The sequence below is a fragment of the Priapulus caudatus genome, unplaced genomic scaffold (genome assembly GCF_000485595.1).
Source record: "Priapulus caudatus unplaced genomic scaffold, Priapulus_caudatus-5.0.1 Scaffold360, whole genome shotgun sequence".
Classification (NCBI taxonomy): Eukaryota; Metazoa; Priapulida; class Priapulimorpha; order Priapulimorphida; family Priapulidae; genus Priapulus; species Priapulus caudatus.
Window position 1 is genome coordinate 83,604 of NW_014577421.1, and position 21,579 is coordinate 105,182.

Consider the following 21,579-nt stretch of genomic DNA (forward strand, 5'->3'; position numbering starts at 1 on the left):
ACTCTCTCTCTAACTCTCTCTCTAACTCTCTCTCTCTCTCGCTGTGTTCAGGGGAAGCTGGAGCTGGCATTGAAGGAGGCGCAGGACTTCAACGACTCGCTCGAGGCGTTCCAGGTGTGGCTCGGCAACACGGAGAAAGCTCTGCTCGCTGCGAAACCAGTCAGCCGCGTGCTGGAGACGTGCGACACACAGGTGGAGGAGCATGAGGTAGCTTCCTCTCCCTCCCTGTCTCTCTCTCTCTCTCTCTTCCTCTCTTTCCCTCTCTATCCCTTTCCCTCGCTCTCTCTCTCCCTCCCTCTCCTTGTCTATCCCTTCCTCTCTCTCTCTGTCTCCTTCCCTCGCTCCCTCTCTCCCTCCCTCTCTCTCTCTCTCTGTCTCCTTCCCTCGCTCCCTCTCTCCCTCCCTCTCCCTCTCTATCCCTTCCTCTCTCTCTCTCTGTCTCCTTCCCTCGCTCCCTCTCTCTACCTAAATATTAATGAATCGATCGGTCAGTCAATCGGAAGTTCAGTTAATTAGTCAATTAATTACTCAATCAGTCCGTAAGTCAATCAACTAGTTAATAATATATTGAGCCAGTAAATAAATTCAATTAGTCGCTCAGTCATTCGAAGATTGATTTATCGATTTATTGATTGCTTCATTCATTGATCCATCGATTTAGTCAGTGCATAAATCAGTAAATAAACCAATGAATGAATAAATCAATCGATAACTCGATCGATCAATAAAATCAATAAATAAACCTACGACGTTCACGCTGCGTGTGTGTGTGTCTCGCGCGGCCGCGCAGCTGCTACAGATGGACATTGGTCATCAGCGGGAGGTGATGCTGGCGCTGGACAAGACTGGCACGCACCTCAAGTACTTTGCGACGAAGCAGGACACGGCGTGCATCAAGGGTCAGCTCTCCGGCGTGCAGGCGCGCTGGGAGAAGGTCGTCGTCAAGGCCGACGAGCGCGCACGCCACCTGGAGGCGGCGCACAAGGTCGCCAAGGAGGTGAGCGGAGCAGATGCGCGGGGGCGGGGTGGTGAAGCGTGAGTTTATAATTATAACAAATGCGGTGTTATATATTTACCCCGTGTTGCACGCAGACATGCGAGACAAGCTGACTAAGCTGAACAAACTCTGGGGCACGGCGCAGCAGGCGGTGGAACTGCGCGCGCGCACGCTCGATGACACCCTCGCCGTCTCAGACAAGTTCTGGGCGAAGCTCGCAAACCTGCAGCACACCCTGGAGGGCATGGAGAAGTCGCTGCAGTCGCAGCCGCCCCCCGGTGGCGAACCCGACGCGATACAGGCGCAGCAGGACGTGCTCGACGTGAGTGGACGCTCTCTTGTTTCTCGTGGAACAATCTTTTCCGTTTAGGACGCCATTAAATTCTTGATTATTATTACTAAAAATGTATATGATATGATAGGTGTTCACTTTTACAATTTGAATGCCTTCAATTTGTTATTTCAGTTATTATTAGAATAATAAAAAAGGAGAGATGAGTATTGAGATTGTCACTTAATCATGTATATCTACAAGCCAGCCTATGCCCGTCTCACGGACGCCATCTTTGTGCATCTTACGGACGCCATCTTTGTGCTCGCCAGGCCATCCGTAAGGAGGTGGATAAGTGCAAGGCAGACGTTAAGAAGTGCAGGCAGGTGGGGCGTAAGCTGATGGATGGATGCGCCGATTCAGACCGCCATGAGGTGCAGCATCTTCTAGAGGACGTCACGGCAACGTGGGACAACCTCGTCACCGCCTGCAAGCAGCGGCAGACGGAGATCAACAACGTGAGTCGCATCGCCAGGTGGCAGCACGACTGCTGGAGGTTGTTAACGCGGCCGCGACGTGACGCTGGCGTCGCGCGAGTGTAGCGATTGTTGATGTTATATCATGAACATGTGTATACTATAAATGTGTGCGTGTGTGTGTGTGTGTGCGTGTGTGCATACGTATACATGCGTGCTTGTGTGCATTATTGCGTGCTTGTGAGCATGCATGCGTGGCTGCGTGTACGTACATACGTATGTATGTGTGTATTACCTCATCGTCACCGTGTGGCATGCTCGCAGGCTAAGGAGATTGCTCATCAGTTCCACGACACGCTGAAGGCAGTGCAGCAGTGGATGGATGAGGCAGAGGATAGGTTCGACGCGCTCACTCCCCTCGCCACCGACATCGATGCTGTGAAGAAGCAGATCGAAGAGGCGAAGGTACTAGCAGCAGCCACAATAGCACGTGATTTAAAAATCAAATATAAAATAATTGAAATTCTCTATTTCTTAATTTTTCATTATATATATATATATATATACATTTCAGCTTAATGAACATTACATAATACCTTTGTGATTTTTTCATTTCAACCATGCATGTGATGTGATGTAGTACATGTAGTGTAATGTATGTGAGGTAATGTATTGTATGCATCGTAGTCCAGTCAGGCTAAGAATCCACATTGACTGGCATGTAGCAGTCTAACGTACGTTACAATACGCTGTGTATATATTATAGAATATATAATACACGCTGTTAATGTTAATGTTAATGTTAATGTTAATGTTAATATAGGTGTGTTTTTGTTTCTCAGGCGTTTAAGACGGAGTCGGATTCGCACGCCGTCGACGTTGAACTTGTAAACAGACTCGGCAAGGAGTTGGTCAACCACACGACACCAGAGGTCGCTGACGCCATCCGCGTCGACATGGACAACATCGGCAGACGCTGGGAGAACCTGCAGAGGGTGCTAGCGGAAAGGTTCGTGTCGCAGGAGCAGCAACTGATACAACGTGCGCGTGTTTGTTAGGATCGTAAACGATTATTGTGAGCGATTGCACGGGAATAACAAATAAAAAATAAATAGATCGTGAACGACGAACTGACATCTCCTCTCGTTCGTAAAATATCATTTATGAATTTCCGATTCTCATGTATTTTAATTCTAACGATGATTTTAAATCATTAACTAATGATTGTTCAAGTAATCCACTCTAAAGATACAATTACGTAAATTTGTAAAGTTTCGAAAAAATTTCCGTCCCACTGACCAATGCGTGCGATTCTCGCGTCGCCCGCTGACGCTGTTCGTCTCGTTGCCTAGGCAACAGAAGCTGGATGCGACGTTGCTTCAACTGGGGCAGCTGAAGCAGGCGGTGGACGAGCTGTTTGCATGGATGGAGTTCCAGGAGGCAACACTGAAGGCAGCGGTGCCGCTACACGGAGACCCACGCGCGTTAGAGCTGGAGCTAGCCAAGCACAAGGTACGTACGTCCGCGCGCGATAGAGCTAGCCAAGCACAAGGTACAGTACTAAGGTTTCGACGCAGCGATAGAGCTGAGATAGCCAGAAGAACAAGGTAGTGACGTATCCCCGCGCAATAGGAGCTGGAGGATAGCCAAGCACAAGGTTAGGAACGTCGGGCGTGATAGAGGCGGGAGATAGCCAAAGCACAGGTAGTACGGTCCGGCCGCCAGACTGTTCGCATAACAATTAATTTCCGGAAAGAGTACAGTTTGTTTGCCAGTCGGTCGGAATGCCACGACGAGAAAATACAATTCGCTAATTTAATGGTTAGTGGTGGTTGATTGAATTGCTAATTTTATTATATAAATAAATAATCATATTAATTGTATTCTAAAAAAATTAATCTGTCCTAATTATAAGTCCTTTACTAATTAATTTGATTCAGATTTAATAGGACACTACCCGGTAGGCGATATTTGGTTTCGTTAGTGCTCCTGACCGTGCAGATAGTTGTTAACTGTGTGCCAACGATTGTACAATTTGTGCTAACTGAATTGAATCACGTGGGGCAACTTTGTTCGTTCAGTTTGCGTGGATGGAATCTGATTTTAAATAACCATGCTCACAACGTTTGGGAAATTCTCTTCCTTTTTTTATTCGGGTGGCTGGGTTGTCTTCACCGCTGCCGTTAAACCCGCTTGTTGCAGAGTCTTCAGTCGGACGTGCAAGCGACACCAGAGTGCTAGCATAGACTCTGTTTGCAATGCCGGCCGGACAGAAGGGGAATCGGAGCAGTCCTGATCAAATGACAGGCGGTTCAATGCAGGAGCTGCGTGATCACCTGAACGCACGGCATGAGGATGGCTGGTGGACATGTAAGGATCACGGCCGGAAACAACGTATCAGAGGAGGCACTGAGGAAGGTGCGTACAGAGGGTGTGTGTAAGGGGGGAGGTTGAGGAGTGGGTGGAGGAGGAGGTGAAGGAGGAACGCACGCTGGGATGGGCTGCGTGGACATCGGCATAGGCATCACGCCGGCAGAAACAACTCACAGGAAGCATGAAGGAGGTGCGTTACAGGTGAACAAACCAATGTGGGAGCGAAGGTGGTGCAAGCAGGAAGGCAGCTAGGGGAAGGAGGGACGGAGCAGGAGTAGGAGGGAGTGTATGCGAGGGAGGATGGGAGGAGGAGGAGGAAGAAAGAAAGGCCGGTAGGAGGTGAGGGGAAAGATGGAGAGCATGAAGGAAAAAGCCTTCATGCTGCTACGAGAGACTATGGTAGCAGAAGAAAGAGAGCAGGCGAGTGAGAAGGAGGGAGAATTAAGCGAGGAAGGGCAAGAAAGAGAGGTGGATGAGGAGAGGCGGAGCGTGAAGGAGTGAGCAATGAGGAGAGCCGAGAAGCAAGTAGAGGAGGATGAGGAGGAGCGGCGGTGAAAAAAGGGAATGAGCGAGGAGGAGAAAAAAGAGAGAAGAGCGTGAGCAGGGAAAGGAGAAGGAAGAGAGGAGAGGATGAGGAGAAGCGGGATTAGAGGAGAGGGAGGAGGAAGTAGAAGAAGAGAGGATGGTGAGGAGGAAGGGGGAGAACGAGGCGGAAAGCTAAGGATAAGGGTGGTGGATGGTAACAGTCTTAGCAACGAATTGGGATGGATGCATGATGATGATGATGTTGATGATGATGTTCGTCATCTGGCGGCACAGGGCTTCAGCTCGAGGGTCAGGATCAGCTGGCTTCTGGCGCGTGACATCGACAGTCAGTGGATCTCTACGAAGCCATTCGCGTAGGTCTGGGCAAACAGTCGGGCGCAGCAGACAGCTGCTCAGGTTCATGGTAGGTGCTATGGTTTGTGCTGGGCAGATCGACCAAAAAGATAACAACAAAAAGACTAATAGCACACACAACAACGTCAACAACAACGAATACACAAATAGCAAATGTTCGAGAGTTGCATGGCAGGTGCTAGGTGTATGACTGGGCAGTCAAGACAGCCCATCAACATCAAACAAACAGACAAGAAACGCAACACACAACTATGTACTATCTACTTATACGGTTACTAACTATAGCTGACTAGTAACATACATATTACAATGCAATGTAACTGACGAAAGCAAACCACAAACACGAACAACAGACAAACACAAAGAACGATAATCAACAACACAAGCAACCAACAAAAGCAGACAAACAACAACAACGCAACAACAACACGAGTGGACGCACGTCGCCTCTCTCACACCGTTGCGTCTTGATTCTTGCCTTCACAGACCGTCTCACGACTTTGCAGGCGGTCAGCCGCGGCTAGAGTCTGTGCTGTCTTCAGGGAAGAGCGAACTTGTCACAAGCTGGAGGAGAGGACGTCACAGCCTCGAGAGAACAGTCTGCGAGAACGCTGAGGAACACTCTGGCTCAGCGCGTCAGGCTCGTAGCGAGAGCGTGAAAGGTTAGCTGTGGCGCAGGGTCGCGCGCACGACGGGCCGCACTGCGATCGGCGGCTTGCGTGGCCGGCACTTGTGATATCTTTGGCGTTGGCTAGAGCTGGTGACACTTGTCGTAGCTTTGTCTGTGTGTGTCGTTATGGTATAGTATTCTCTCGTCTCTCTGTTCTCTCTCTCTCGTCTCTTTCTCGTGTCTCAGGTTCTCAGTTATCTCTCTCTCTCTCTCTTTCTCTTTCTCTCTCAGTCTCTCTCTTTTCTCTCTTCTCTTCTTGCTCTAACTCTCCCTTTCCCTCTATCTCTCTTTCTTCTCTAACTCTCCCTTCCCTCTATCTCTCTTCGCTTCCTTCTCGCTCTCGCTCTCTTTTCTACTCTCTCTCTCTCTTTCTCTGCTTATTCTTTCCTCCCTTTCCTCGTTTATTAGATCTCCCATCTCTTCTCTCTTTCTCTCTCTTCTCTCTCTCTTTCTCTCTCTCTTTCTGTCTTTCTTCTCCCGTCTCTTTCGCTCTCTCTCTCTCTCTCTCTCTCTCTCTCTCTCTCTCTCTCTCTCTCTCTCTCTCTCTCCTCTCTCTCTCTGCTTCTCTCTCTCTATCTACTCTCTTCTCTCTCTCTCTCTCTCTCTCTCTCTTCTCTCTCTCTCTGCTCTCTCTCTTCTCTCCCTCTCTCGTCTCTCTCTCTCTTCTCTCTCTTCTCTCTCTCTCTTCGTCTCTCGGCTGCGCCGCGCAGCTCACTCTCTCTCTCTACTAACTTTCTCTCTCAGCTCTCTCTCTTAGCTCTTTGCTCTTCTCTCTCTCTCCTTCTTCTCTCTCTCTCTCGCTCAGTACTTCTCCCCCTCTCTCTCATTGCTCTCTCGCTCTCTCTCTCTCTCTCTCGCTCTCTCTCGCTCTCTCCGCTCTCGCTCTCGCCTCTCTCTCTCTCTTCATCTCTCTCTCTCTCTCTCTAATCTCTCTATCGCATCTCTCTCTCTCTCGTCTCTCACTTCTCTCTCTCTCTCTCTCTGCTCTTTGTCTCTTCTCTCACTCTCTACTCTCTCTCTCGCTCTCTTAGCTCTTTGTCTCTCTCTCTCGACTCTCTCTCTCTCTCTCGCTGTGTTGGGCGAGCTTGCGAGCTGGCATTGAAGAGGGCGGCAAGGACTTCAACGACTCGCTCGATGGCGTTCCAGTGTGGCTGGCTCGGCACCGGCAGAAAGCTAGTTGCTCGCCGCGAACAGGTCAAGCGCAGTGCTGGAGGACGTGCGAGCACTCAGGTGGAGGAGCATGTAGGTTAGCTCTTCTCTTTCCTCTCCGCTAGTCCTCTCTCCCTTCCTCTCTCTCTCTCTCCTCTCTCTCTCTCTATTCCTTCCCTGCTCTCTCTCTCTCTCCCTGCTCATTAATCCTGTCGTCTCTTTCTCTCCCTCTTCTATGCCGTTCTTCCTCCTTATCTCTCGTCTCCTTGCCCTCGCTCCCTCTTCTCTCCTCTGCTCCCTCTCTCATCCTTTCCTCTCTCTCTTTCTCTCTTGTCTCCTTCCATTGCTCCTCTCTCCTCCCTCGGTCGAGTCAATCGAAGGTTTTCAGTTAATTACGCAATTAATTTATCAATCAGTCCGTTAGGTCAACTCAACTAGTTAATGAATAGGGAGGCCAGTATAAATTCATTAGTCAGACTCAGATCTTCGAATGATTGGATTTATCGATTATTGATTGCCGTCTCTTCAGTGATCCATCGAAGTTAGTCAGTGCATAATCAAAGTAACTAAACACATGAATGGCGATTATCAATCGCTTATTACTCGGTCGATCCAATAGAAATCAATTAAATAAACCTACGACGTTCACGCTGCATGTGTGTGGGTTCTCGCGCGGACGTGCAGCTGCTACAGAACTGGACATTCGCGTCATCGCGGGAGTGATGCTGGCGCTGGCAGATGGCAGCACCTCAAGTACTTGCGGACGAGGCAGGACCGGCGGATGCATCAAGGGTAGCTCTCGGCGTGCAGGCACGTGGCGAGAGGTTGTCGTTCAAGGCGACGATCGACGCGCACGCACTGGAGGCGGCGCACAGGTCGCCAAGGAGAGTGAGTGGAGCACAATGCCGCGGGTGCGGGTGGTGGTGGGGGATGGTGAGAGCTGAGCGGGCAGGGCGGGGTGCGATGCGGAGTCAGGAGCTGGTGCGATGCGGCCAGGTGGTGGGAGAGGGCGTGGGGCAGGGCGAGTAGGCGAGGGGGGCCGGTAGTGAGCAGGCGGTGGAGCGCAGGGTGGGTGGGAGAGGGCATGCAGGGTGTGGTGGGGCTGGCAGGCAGGGCAAGGGTGGCGGGTGAAGTAGGGTGAGGGTGGTGAAAGTGTGGCAGGCGAGCTGCATGGGTTGGGCCAGGACAGGGTGGTGAAGGGAAGGCGTAGTAACGATGGGGCTTGGAGCTGCAAAGACTATTGTTGGGCAGAAAAGGGGTGGGCCGTTCTGGTTAAGGAGTAGACTACGAACAAATTTATAAATAATATCGTAAAAGTTTGAACTACATAAAGGTATTCACATAATCAGCCGCAAATTTCCCATCAAACCTCATGAAAACGAACAAATCTTTGTCATCGTTGTAACCTGTTAATAACACTCTGTAGAGTAGGTTTCTACTAAAACATTCTTTAGGATTTAGAAAATATATATTGTAATAAACCTGGTGTCAAATATTACTACGTCTGAACCACCACTTATTTGTCTCTAACAGCTAACCTTCCATATAAGCACTAATTTAATTCGTTACCATTTTTAACAGATGCATGATCACAGTCGGTTTGATGTTGTTTTAATATGAAAACTAACTTCTGTTATTTATTGGCGTTTTGGCTCTGGCCTCCGTTAACCTGATCTTTCGTTATCGTGATTCGTTTAATTATGTTTAATTATGTGTTTAATTATTTTCTTTTAGTGTGATCAGGAGGCGGCTGAGGTATCGATCACTCGTTGGTTTTCACTGTCCCTGGTTGTTTCTTTGTCTTTATGTCTGCCATGGTGCATGAGTTTGCCGCATTCTGTGCTAATATCGACGCAATGTATCGTAAAATTTAGATGCTTCCCAGCGTAAAATCGCTAGCCGCCATTTTCTCAACTGTCGTATTGTTTTCTTAGAAGCCGGAATGGACTTAAGATATTGCTAGTCTGTGACACTGATCTATATATAAGTGTTATATAGTTGATCAGTGGTCTGTGATGCTGTCTGCTTTCCCCTGTGCGCGTGCGTGTTCGATGTTTTGTGTGGTGACTGTGTGTGTGGCATCGTTAGTAATTCCAATTAGGACTGTTTAGGAACCTACTGTTCCTAGTTACTGGTAGCTCTGTATCGTGTTGTGCTGGCATTGCTTAGATCCTGACATGTGTATGCGTAGGGAGAGATGCCTGACCCACGTATTGACCTGCCATCTGTCGGTCTGTTGTCAGCAACATGAGCAAATACGTATGGATAGCGTGTCAGAAATGTCATAAAATTTGCCCAACACTTCTTGCGCAAAACATGTGACATTTTATTCATGTGATGTCACAACTATTTATAATATTTCTGCCAATAAAGCCCCCTGGAGCAATCGCCAAGCAGCCCTAGGCAATTATTGATGCGATAAGACTTTCCAGAAGACAATGCTTGGCTACGAAGTGTGGCGATTGCGATAATTTGACATGCTCGCATGGCAAAACAGAGTCAAGCTTGTCTGGCATAGCAACAGTATCTAGGGGGCGTGGTTATACTGCTCTGATTGATAAGTTTAAATTCTCTGATCGGCATTGTTCTATGCTCTCCATGTTGTTCTCTGCCTCGCGTTGTTCCACTGGCTCCATGTTGTTCTGTGCTCGGCGTTGTTCCACGCTGTTCTCTGTGCTGCTGTTCCATGTTGTCTCGTGCAGCTGCTGCTACTGCGCGTTCTATTGCGTGGTGTTCTGTGGTGTGACGGTGCTGTGGGGTGGAGGGGGGTGTTGGTCAGGCTGATAGCGTGATGGGTGGAAGGCATAGATGGGAAGGATAGTTGCAGCAGCATTTCCCTCCCAGTGTGATATGATGATCTGTTGAGTGACTCATGACACCTTAATTCATACATATATATATATATTATGTATCACACATGAAGTACAAGCAAGTAGACACATTGAGACCGCTTTGCGTCGAATAATCCACGAGACAAAATATCATCTCGCTCTGTAACTCTCTTGCTAATTTGACAATAATTGTGCACTAGTGTTGTAACACTTCTGGAGGTCATTCTTCGCTGCTTCAAGGAGACGTACTGTTAGTAGTCAGTGTTGTGTATGACCTTGGTCCGTCGTGGGTGACCTTGGTCTGGCGGCCATGACAGTTAGATGAGTCATCGCGGCGACTGTCGTCTGCTCCGAACCCCACAGTGAGCAAACGTCGCTCTGTTTCAGTTCCAGGACATGTGGAGCGACCTCTGTGATTGGCTGGCTGAGGCCGAGGAGGCCTTGAAGGGAGACGCGGGAATCAGCAATGAGCCAGATAAGATTCGACACCAGCTGATCAAACACAGGGAGTTCCAGAAGGTGGGGATGTTGTGTGGTTCATCTATACGTGGCTCTGTTCATACGTATAAGGTTATCGCTATCTTTATTGCCTGCTGCCTTATCTCATTAAATCACTCTCTCTCTCTCTCTCTCTCTCTCTCTCTCTCTCTCTCTCTCTCTCTCTCTCTTCTTCTTTTTTTTCTCGCCTATCTCTCTCTTTCTCTCTCTCTCTCTCTCTCTCACTCTCTCCCTCTGTGTCTCTCTGCTTCTTTCCTCTCCTCTCATAATCTCATTCTGTAATCTACCTCTAGACTATATGACGATAAAGAATTTAATTAACTGACTTCATCATATCGCTATCATGGCAAAGCATCATTGTGATAGCAATTTGTATTATTGTATTTTATTATTTGTGTTATTGTCGTACTATTGTTGTATTATTGTACTATGTGTTATGTTTTACTATTGTATTTTATATCTGCTGCATAGTTACTCAACAACAAGATGGTAGCCTATGACATGACCATGAAGAAGGGCAAAGTGCTGAAGGAGAAAGCGCCCTCTACTGACATCGCTGCGATACAGTCAATGCTGAACACACTGAAGAACAGCTGGAATGGAGTTTCCTCATTAGCCGTTGAGAGGTAGGAATCTCTCTCTCACTCTCTTTTTCTGTCTGTCTCTCTCTCTCTCTCTCTCTCTCAAATTAATTTCCGGAAAGCAATACGAGTTGTGTTTGCCGTGGTCGGAATGCACGGACGATAAACTACATTCGCTAATGTAATGGGTTAGTGGTGGTTGATTGAATTGCTAATTTATTATAAAATAAAATAATCAAATTAATTTTTCTCAAAAAATAATCTATCCTAACTTATAATCCTTAACTAATTAATTTGATCAGTTCTAAAGACTGACCGGTAGGCGATATTTGGTTTGTTAGTGCTCCTGACCATGCAGATAGTTGGTAACTGTGTGCAACAATTGTCGAATTTGTGCTCAACTGAATTTGAAATCAGTTGTGCAACTTCTGTTCAGTTCAGTTTGCGCTGATGGAACTGATTTTGAATCAACCATGCGCCAACAACGGTTGGGAAATTCTTTCTTTTTTTTATTCGGAGTTGCTGGGTTGTCTTCACCGCTGCGTTATTTAACCGCTTGTTGCAGATCCTTCAGTCGGACGTGCAAGCGCACCAGGCTAGCATCGACTCTGTCAACGCCGCCGGGCAGAAGCTGATATCGGAGAGTCCTGAATCAGATGACAGCCGGTTCATGCAGGAGCTGCTGTCCAACCTGAACGCACGCTGGGATGGGCTGGTGGACATGGTAGGATCACGCGAGAAACAACTACAGGAAGCACTGAAGGAGGTGCGTACAGGAGGGTGTGGGAGGGAGGTGGTGCAGGAGGAGGAGTAGGGGAAGGAGGGACGAGCAGGAGTAGGAGGGAGTGTATGCGAGGGGAGGATGAGGAGGAGGAGGAGGAGGAAGAAAAGGAAAAGGGCCGAGTAGGAGGTAGCAATGAGAGAGAAGAGAGAGGGAGAGCAGAGAGAGCAAGATGATGGAGAGAGAGAGACCTGAGTGGCAGAGAGGAGAGAAGAGCGTGAGGAGAGAGAGGGAAAGAGATGCGAGAGCCGAGAGCGAGAGAGAGGAGAGAGGAGTGAGAGGTTGGAGTGGAGATGAGAGAGAGAGAGAGACGAATCAGACAGAGATAAGAGAGAGACAGAAAAAGAGATGAGAGAGAGAGAGAGTAGAGAGAGAGAGAGAGAGAGAGAGAAAATACAGAGCAGAAAAGGGAGAGAGACAGAAAGAAAAACGAGAGCGAGGAGAGAGATGAGAGAGATGAGGAGAGAAGGGAGAGAAGAGAAGAGAAGAGGAGACGAGAGAGAGAGAAGAGAGAGTACAGGACAGAGAAAGAGAGAGACAGGAAAAAAAGAGATGTGAGAGAGAGAGAGAGAGAGAGTGAGAACGAGGAGAGAAGAGAGGAGAGAGAGAGAGAGAGAGGAGATGAGATTGATGAGAGAGAGAGATGACGAGAATGGAGAGTGAGAGAGAGAAGAGAGAGAGTACAGACAGAGAAAGATGAGTGTAGGAGAGAGAAGGAGACGAGAGAGGAGACAGAAAAAGAGTGTAGACGAGAATTCTATCTCTCAACGCTAATGAGGAAAACTCATTCACAGCTGTTCTTATGTGTGTGCGAGCATGACTGATCGCAGCGATGTCAGTTAGAGGGCGCTTTTCCTTCAGACTTTTGCTGCCTTTTCATGGTCATGTCAATAGGAGCTAACCTCGTGTGTGTTGAGTAGCACTATGCAGAGCATATAAAATTACAATAGTTTATAAAACTATCAACACATTAGTACAAGTAGTACAACAATAGTACGACAAATAACAAAATTCAGATAAAATACAATAATACAAATTGCTATGCACCAATAGATGCTTTGCCATTGGAAGCGATATGATGAAGTCAGTTAATTAAATTCTTTATCGTCATTAGTCGGAGGTAGATTAAGAATGAGATTATGAGAGGAGAGGAAGAAGCAGAGAGACACAGAAGTGAGAGAGTGAGAATGAGAGAGAGAGCGAGAGAAACGACGAGAGAGAGAGGAAGAGATAGTGAGGAGAGGACGAGGAGAAGTAAGTTAATGAGATAAGGCAGAGGGCAATAAAGATAGCTTAGCATAACTTATAAGTCGATTAACAGGAAGCCACGTTATAGATGAACCACACATACATCCCCCACTTCTCGCGAACTCCCTGTGTGATCGCTGCGTGTCGTAATCTTATCTGGCCTCATTGTCCTGATTCCTCCGATCTCCCTTCAAGGCCTCCTCGGCTCATGCCGCAATTCACAGCAGGTCGCGCTCCAACATGTCTGGAACTGAAACAGAGCGAACGATGTTCTTTGCTCACTGGGGGTACGGAGCAGACGACATCCGCCGCGATGCTCATTAACTGTCATGCCGCCAGGACCAAGTCATCCACGACGGCACCAAGGTCATACACAGCACTGACTACTAACAGTACGTCTCCTTGAAGCGCGAACCAAGAAGAGACAGTACAACACTAGTGCTAAGATTATTCGTCGAAATTAAGCTAAGAGAGTTACAGAGAGGAGATGTATTTTGTACGTCGGTGGATATTCACGTAAAGCCCGTCTCAAGTGTGGTCTACTTGTGGACATTCATTGTGTGATATCATAATATTACTATATACTATACATAATATTATACGTATATATATTAGTGTATGAATTAGGGTGTCTATGAGTCACTCAACAGATCATGCAGTAATCACATGGGAGAGGAAATGCTGACCTGCAACTATCCTTCCATCTATTGCCTTCCACCCATCACAGCTATCAAGCCTGCAAACACCCCCCTAACCCACAGCACCGATCAGATCACAGAACACACGCCAAATAGAACGCGCAGTAGCAGCAGCCTGCACGAGCGACAACATGACAGTCAGCACACGGGAAACAGGCGTGGACAATGACCGGAGCAGCAAGAACAACATGAAGCCAAGGCGACACAACGGCGGAGCAGTAGAACAACATGGAGGCATAGAAAGCAAGCCGATAAGAGATTTAAACTTATCAATCAGAAGCAGAGTTAACCACGTCCCCTAGAACTTTTGCTATGACAGACAACTTGACTCTGTTTTTACATGCAGCATGTCAAAATCTATCGCAATCGCCCACACTTCGTTAGCCAAGAATTGTTTCTGGAAAGTCTCTAGTCGCAGTCAATGTGTGCTAGGCTGACTTGGCGATTGCCTCCAGGGGGCTTTTATTGCAGAAATATTATATAATAGTTGTGACATCACATGAATAAAATGTCCACAATGTTTGCGCAAGAAGTTTTTGCGTCAAATTTTATGAATTTCTGACACGCTATCATACGTATTTTGCTCATGTTCTGACAACAGACCGACACATGGCAGGTCAATATGGTGTGGTCAGGCATCTCTCCCTACGCTATACACATGTTCAGCGATCTAAGCAAGTGCCAGCACAACACGAATAACAGAGCTACCAGCTAACTAGGAACAGTTAGGTTCCTAAACAGTTCCTAATTGGATTACGTAACCGATGCCACACACACAGGTCACCCACAAAGTCGAACATGCACAGCCAAGGAGAAAGCAGACGCATCACAGAACCACATCATTAAACTATATATACACTTAATATATAGATCAGTGATCACAGATAGCAATATCGTAAGTCACATCCGGCTTCCCTAAGAAAACAATCGACAAATTGAGAATAATGGGGCTACCGATTTTTACGCCTGGGATAGCATCTAAATTTTACGGATACATATGCGAGTCGGATATTAGCACAGATATGCGGAAAATCATGCACCATGGCAGACATAAAGACAAATGAAACAAACCAAGGCACCTGACAGTGAAAACCAAGACCAGAGTGATCGATAGCCTCAGCCGCCTCTGATCACACTAAAAGAAATAATATATAAACAAATAAGTAAAACTAATTAAAACGTAGAAGTCACGATAACGAAAGATCAGGTTACAGAGGCAAGCCAAAACGCCAATAAAATAACAGAAGTTAGTTTTCATATTAAAACAACATTCAACCGACTGTATAAATCATGCATCTTGTTAGAAAATAGGTAATCCGAATTTAAATTAGTGACGAATATGGAAAGGTGAGCTGTTCAGAGACAAATAAGTGGGATTCGAAGGACGTAGTAATGTTTGAACAGGCTTATTACAACTATATATTTTTCTAAAATCCTAAAGAATGTTTAGTTAAACACCTTACTCTAATCAGTATTTATGAACAGTTACAACGATGACAAATATTTGTTCGTTTTCATGGAGAGTTTGATGGGAAATTTGCTGACGTGATATATCGTGAGAATACCTTTATGTAGTTCAAACTATTTTACGATTTACTTTTTAATTTGTTCTAGTTATCTCTGTAACCGGAACGGCAACTTTTCTGCCCAACAATATTCTTCGCACTCCAACCCCCATCGCTTACTATGCTTCCCTTCACACCCTGTCCTGCCAAACGCAGTGCAGCTCGCCTGCCGACACTTTCATCCACCACTCACCCTACTTCACCCCGCCACCCTTGCCCTTGCCGCCAGCCCCATCCACACCTGCTGACCCTCGTCCCCAGCCCACCTGCCCCTCCACCCGCACACTACCGCCCCCCTCCACCTCCTCCTGAGCCCGCCCACCTCCACAGCCCGCATCGACCAGCCCTGACCGCATCGCAACCCCGCCCCGCCTCACAGCTGCCACCCTCCCCCCACCACCACCCGCCCGCGCATGCTGCTCCAGCGTCACTCCTTGGCTGACCTTGTGCGCGTCCTCCAGGTGAGCATTGTCGTAGCGCGCTCGTCGGCCTTGACACAAGCCCCTCCCATGTCTCCCAGATCCGTGCCTGACGCCGGAGAACTGACCCTTTGATGCACGCCTGTCCTGCTATCGTCGCAAAAGTACTTGTAGGTGTGTCCGTGGTCTGTCCATCGCCAGCATCAGCCTCCCGCTGATGACGATGTCCATCTGATAGACCAGGCTGCACGCGGCGCCGCGGAGACACACACACACGCAGCGTGTGAACGTACAGATAGGTTTATTATTGCATTTAATTTGGATCGATCGAGTGTTATCGGAGTGATTATTATTTCAATTGGTTTAGTTACTGATTTAATGCATGACTAAATCGATGGAATCAATGCAATGAAGTCAATCAATAAATCGATATAAATCAGATTCTTCGGAATGACTGATGCTAATGGAATTTATTGTACTGGCCCCTATTCATTAATTAGGTTGATTGATTACGTTGATGATTGAGAAAGATAGATTAATGGACTAATTAACTGACTTCGAGATCTTGATGACGAATTATGCGATTAATAGTTAGGGATGGATGAGGGAGGCAAGGACAGGAGACGAGAGAGGAGAGAGAGTAGATGGAGGAGAGAGCGTTGGAAAAGAAGGTGTTGGGAGCGTACGTGGTATAACCAGGGAAGGGAGAGAGAGAGAAAAGAGGAGGCAAATAGAGAAGGAGAGGAGAGGGAGGGAGAGCCGGCTCTCCGGCGATGCGGGGGAAGGAACGGAGAGAGAGAAAGAGGAAGAGGTGAATTAGGAGAGGAGAAAAAGAGGGAGAGAGGACGCGGAGGGAAGTGAGAGAGATGAGAGGAGGAGGAACGAGGGAGCGAGGAAGGGACGAGAGAGGAGAGAGGAGAGAAGAGTAGGGAGGGAGAGACGAGTAGCGACCCGAGAGAGAAGGAGAGAGAGAGGATCAGAGAGAGAGAGAGAGAGAGAGAGAGACGAGAGAGAGAGAGAGAGGAATAGAGAGGGCGACTGGGAGGAAGGAGTCAGAGGAAGAGAGAGAGAGGAAGTACGCTTCATGCCCTCGACCTGTTGTGCGCACGTCTCCAGCCGCGGCTCACTGGTTTCGCGGCGAGCCAGAGCTTTTCCGGTGTTGCCGAGCCAACCTGGTGGAACGCCTCGATGCGAGTGTTTGAAGTCTGCGCTCCTTAATGCGAGTCCAGGTCCCCTGACAACAGAAGACAGAGGTTTTAGAAAGAGTTCGGAGAGAAAAAGACCGTAGTGAGAGAGGAGAGAAGAGCTTGATAGGGGGAGAGTTACGAGCGAGAGGATCGTCGGATGCGACTGAGGCTGATGGCGAGACGACACCGCCGGAGAGATGAAAGGAGAGAGTCGCTCTTCCGCGCGTGCTGAGAGAGAGAGTTTTTTTCTCGAGAGTCGAGGAGGCTCGAGGAGAAGATGAGACTAGGGGGAGAGAATACGAGTGAGAGCGTGCTTGAGAGAACAAGAGAGATGAGGAGAAGTACGAGGCGATAGTAGGAGAGGAGGTTAGAAGAAAAAGAGACTTAGAGGCGCCGAGGGAGTGGAGAGTTAGAGGAGGAGAGTTAGGGAGGGAACCGAGGATGTCGGATTCGTCTGAGAGGGAAGAGGAGCAGCATGGAGATTGTGAGGGCAGAGAGAGATGAGAGAATTGAGAGAGATGAGAGAAAGAGAGACGAGAAAGAGAGAGAGAGAAAAACGACGACGAGAGAGAGAGATGAAGATGAGAGAGAGAAACTGAGACGGACAGAGAAGAGAGACAGCGAGAGAGAGAGATAGAGGAAGGGGAGAGGGAGACACGAACAGAGAGAGAGAGACAGAGGAAGAGAGAGGAAGACTTAACATAGACTACACACAGAAAGCTACGAAGCGAGTTGTCACCAGGCTTCTGCAACAAGCATCGGCGTGCCGGTCACCACACATGGCCCGATTTCCGCCCCCCCGGTCATCGCTAGGGCGACCCCGCCACATGACCTTCCGCTCTCGTCGAGCCTGGACTGGCGAGGCGTGTTCCTCAGCGGTTCTCAGACTGTTCTCGAGGCCCTGGGCGTGACGGTCTCTCTCCAGCTTGGTGACCAGCTCTCTCTTGAGACAGCTACGAACTCTACGCGCGGCTGACCGCCTTCAAGGCGTTGTGCGGTCTGTGGGAAGGGAAGAAAAGACGAACGGTGTGAGAGAAGCAACCGCTCGGTCACTCGTCGTTTTGTTCGCCTGTTGTTGTTGTTGTTGTTTTTGTCGTTAGTTGTTTCAGTTGTATTGTACATTTGTTGTTATTGAATAGTAGTGTAGTAGTAGTAGCTAGTTGTTCGTTGTTGTTGTTGTTGTTGTGGTTGATCTCTGCTAATTCTTATCTTTGTGTGACGCTAGCATCACTAGCAACTGCTGAACTTGAGATTTTATTGTTGTTTTTTGGTTGTGATGTTGTTGTGTGTTGTTGTTTGCTATTGCTTGTTTGATTGGTGTTGTGGATTCTGTTGGGGTGACGCCAGCCAACCTATGAATCTCTACCATGAATTGTAGAGCTCTGTTGCTCCGCCGACTGGCATGACGCTACCGCAATGGCTGTAGTAGCATCAGCTGTACTGTCTCGTATGTCACTCGCCAGAGCAAGTTGATTCCTGCTCTGAGCTGAAGCATGTGCATGCAGATGCACATCATCATCATCTCATCATAATATCATCATCGTTGTTTGGTTGTAATCCATCACTCACCTTATCCATGCCTCCTCGTTACTCCTTCCTCTTCATCTCTTATTTACTTTCTCTTCCTGATCACGTCCTCTCTTTCTTCTCTTCGTCATCAATTCTCCTCTTTCAACCTCTTCTCTAATCTCCTCTCTTTCTTCGTACTTGCTCTCTCATCTTCATCTTTATCTCCTTCTCCTCTCGCTTCCTCCATCCTCCCTGCCTTCTTTTTGTCTCTACCATATCTTTCTTCGCTTACAGCATGGAAGGGCGGTTTCCCTTCTATGAATCTCATTCTTTCCCCTCACCTCCTACTCGGCCTTCTCCTTTTCTCCTCCTTCATGCCTCTCCTCTTTCCCTCTCTTTTCCTTCAATACATCCTCTACTCCTGCTACGTCCCTCGATTCCCTTCCTCATCTCCTGCCCACTCCCTCGCACCCTCGTAAGCACCTTATTAGTGCTTCTGGTAGTTGTTTTCGCGTGATCCGACATATCACCGCCCATCCTCCAACATGCGTTCTCCTTCACCTCGATCTCCACCCATCCTTCAACCTCCCCCCCATTCACACACCTCTGCTACAGGCAGCTCCTTCAGTTGCTTACTGTAGTTGTTTCTCGCGGTAGATGCACCATGGTGCAGCAGGCTAATCCAGGCGTGCGTTCCTCCTTCCTACCTCCGCCCACCACTCCCTCACTCCCCTTACACACACCTACTGTACGCACTCCTTCAGTGCTTACCTGTAGTTGTCTCGGCGTGATGCCACCGATGTCCATCCAGACCGCATCCCAGCGCTGCGTTCCTTCCTCCACCACCTCAAACTTACCCCCACACACACCCTCCTGTACCACCTCTTCAAGTGCTTCCTGTATTGTTGTTCTCGACGTGATCTCGACATTGGTCCACAGGACCCATCCCAGCGGGCGTTCAGGTTGGACAGAGCTACTGCATGAATCGGTTGTCATTTCTGATTCAGGGACTCTCCGATATAGTTCTTGTCCGCTCCAGAGCATTGAACAGAGTTCTTATTGATAGCCTGGTGCGCTTGCGACGTCCGGATCTGAAGGATCTGCAACAATAGCGCGTACTAAATAAACGCAGCAGTGAGACACACCAGCAAACTCCGGAATAAAAAAAATAAAAATTTCCAACCGTCTGATTTGGATGCGAATGGTTGATTTCCAAAATCAGTTCCGATACTAGCGCAAAACTGACACGGACAGAAGTTGCACAATGATTTTACAAAATTACATGTTGAGGGCACGATAGGATTCGACACTTTTATGCACCAGTAACACTAATCTGCATTGAGTCAGGAGCACATAACAACAACATATCGGCCCTAACGTAGTATTATAGAACTGATCAAATTATTCGTTAAGGCTTATAAGTGTAGCTATAGATTATTTTTTGAGAAAAATATCTTAATCTTCTTTTGTCATTTAATTTCTTTCTTTGTTTTTTTTTGGTTTTCTTTCTTGTGTTTGATTTGCGATTTTTGTTTTTTCATTCTTTGTTTTTTGTTTTTTTTTGATGTGTTTTATTTTTCTTTTTTTTTGCTTTTTTATTGTTTTGTGATTATTATTTATTGTATAATAAATTGTGAGCAATTCAATCAACCAATCACTAACTCATTACATTCGAATGTAGTTTTATCGTCGTGCATTCCGACCGACCGGGCAAACAACTCGTATTGGCTTTCCAAGGAGTATTTGTATCGAAAGTGTGTCGAGCGAACGATATCTTGTGCTTGGCTTTGTACTCCCAGGGCTCTATCAGTGCGCGGCAGTACGTACTTGTGCTGCTAGCTCCTGACTCTAGACGGCAGGATGTGTCGTACTTGTGCTTGGCTAGCTCCAGCTCTTATCGGGCGGGCGGAGCTCACGCCTTTGCTTGGCTAGCTCAGCTCTCTACGCAGCCGGCGGACGTAACGACCTTGCTAGCTTGGCTAGCTCCAGCCTCTTTATCGACGCGATGTAGCCATTGTGCATTGGCTAGCTCCGAGCGTCTAACAGGCGTGCGGTTCCGTCTGCGCAGGCGAGTCCTCGTTTAGCAGGCACCGCCTAATGGCAGTGTGACCTTCTGTGACACTCACTCACCATGCAAACCGCTCTGCTCATCGCTGCTTCAGTTGGCCCGAGCTTGATGTACACACGAGAAACGTTCGATCCAGTTGTTGCCTAGGCAAGCGGAGGACGGACAGGTCAGGGGCGAGCCGAGAGCGCACGCAGTCGGTTCGTGGGACGGAAATTTTTCGAAACTTTACAATTTACTGTAATCGTATCTTTAGAGGGATTAGCTTAGACCAACTAATTTAAAAAATATCGTGTTTAGAAATTAAAAATACCAATACTTAGAGATATTCGCGACAATATCCATAAAGTGCATATTTTTTTTAGCGATATCGAGGAGAAATCCGTCAGTTTCCGTCGTTGCATCTAATTCTGAGTTTATTTTTTATTTTGGTTTATGCGTGGACGAAGATTCAAAAGTAATGCGGTGGTTTACGATGCCTAACAAACGCGGGCCGCTGCGGCACGCGGACTGTGGTATCACAGGTGCGGCAGTCGTTGTTGGACACGGAAAATTCCAGGTCTTCCAGCCGTCACCGCACCCCTTTGCGGCCAGAGTCTTGCTTCCCCGGCTTCGGTCCGATGCTTCCAGTTTGGTCGATGGAGCTGCATGGGCGATCGTCAGGCGATCCGCTGTGGTTCGTGGTTGGTTGGACCAACGCGTTGACGAGTTAGGGTACAAGTCGTCAAACGGCGCGGCGTGTGCGCGACATCCGGATCCGTGTTAAACGCCGTTGAGAACAAACAACACACTTAGATGTTAACGAGTCGTCACGAGAGTAAGAAGATACAACAGAGGTGATGGGACGTAGCGTGTAGAGCTGCCGACAGGCCAAGGGCAACTGGGGATTTTCGGAGGCCTGCCGGAGCGGGGACGAGGGCGCGGCGGAGGCCGGATGGGCTACGGACAAGAACATGACGCTGACGAATACAGAACTCCTGAGCGCAACGGGCGCACGACTAGCAAGCACAGCAGTGGCGGTCGGACAGAAAAAATCAATGCACACAAGGAGGTTTTACTGGTGAAAGGGCGGCATGGAAGTACTTGAAATGGGATACTGAGCCCAAATACCGCGGGTTCCCGCAGCCCACGCTTAATTATTTCCCGACGCCAGTGTTGTGAACGCACCTGTGTTAATTATATTTATCATTATTACTAGATTTTTATAATTCACCTTCGTTTCTATAATCTTCTCTTTACCTCATACTTTCATTTTTTTATTTTACCTCGTTCAATTGCGAGTAATATTTGTAATTTTAAGTGTTGCATGCCAATTCTATTCAATTTTCTCCTTATCCTTCATTATCCTCTCATATTTGTGT

The 21,579-nt window shown here is 47.8% G+C and overlaps 1 protein-coding gene across 1 annotated transcript in view; it reads left to right on the forward strand.

The window, feature by feature from the left end:
* LOC106809510 (microtubule-actin cross-linking factor 1-like) overlaps nucleotides 1–21,579 on the forward strand; it is a 44,543-nt gene that overhangs the window by 3,712 nt on the left and 19,252 nt on the right. The window contains exons 3-7 of the mRNA XM_014812603.1: nucleotides 52–207; nucleotides 791–997; nucleotides 8,571–8,591; nucleotides 10,055–10,186; nucleotides 10,637–10,791. Of these exons, the coding sequence (XP_014668089.1) occupies nucleotides 52–207; nucleotides 791–997; nucleotides 8,571–8,591; nucleotides 10,055–10,186; nucleotides 10,637–10,791 (671 nt within the window). The remainder of the gene's footprint in view (nucleotides 1–51; nucleotides 208–790; nucleotides 998–8,570; nucleotides 8,592–10,054; nucleotides 10,187–10,636; nucleotides 10,792–21,579) is intronic.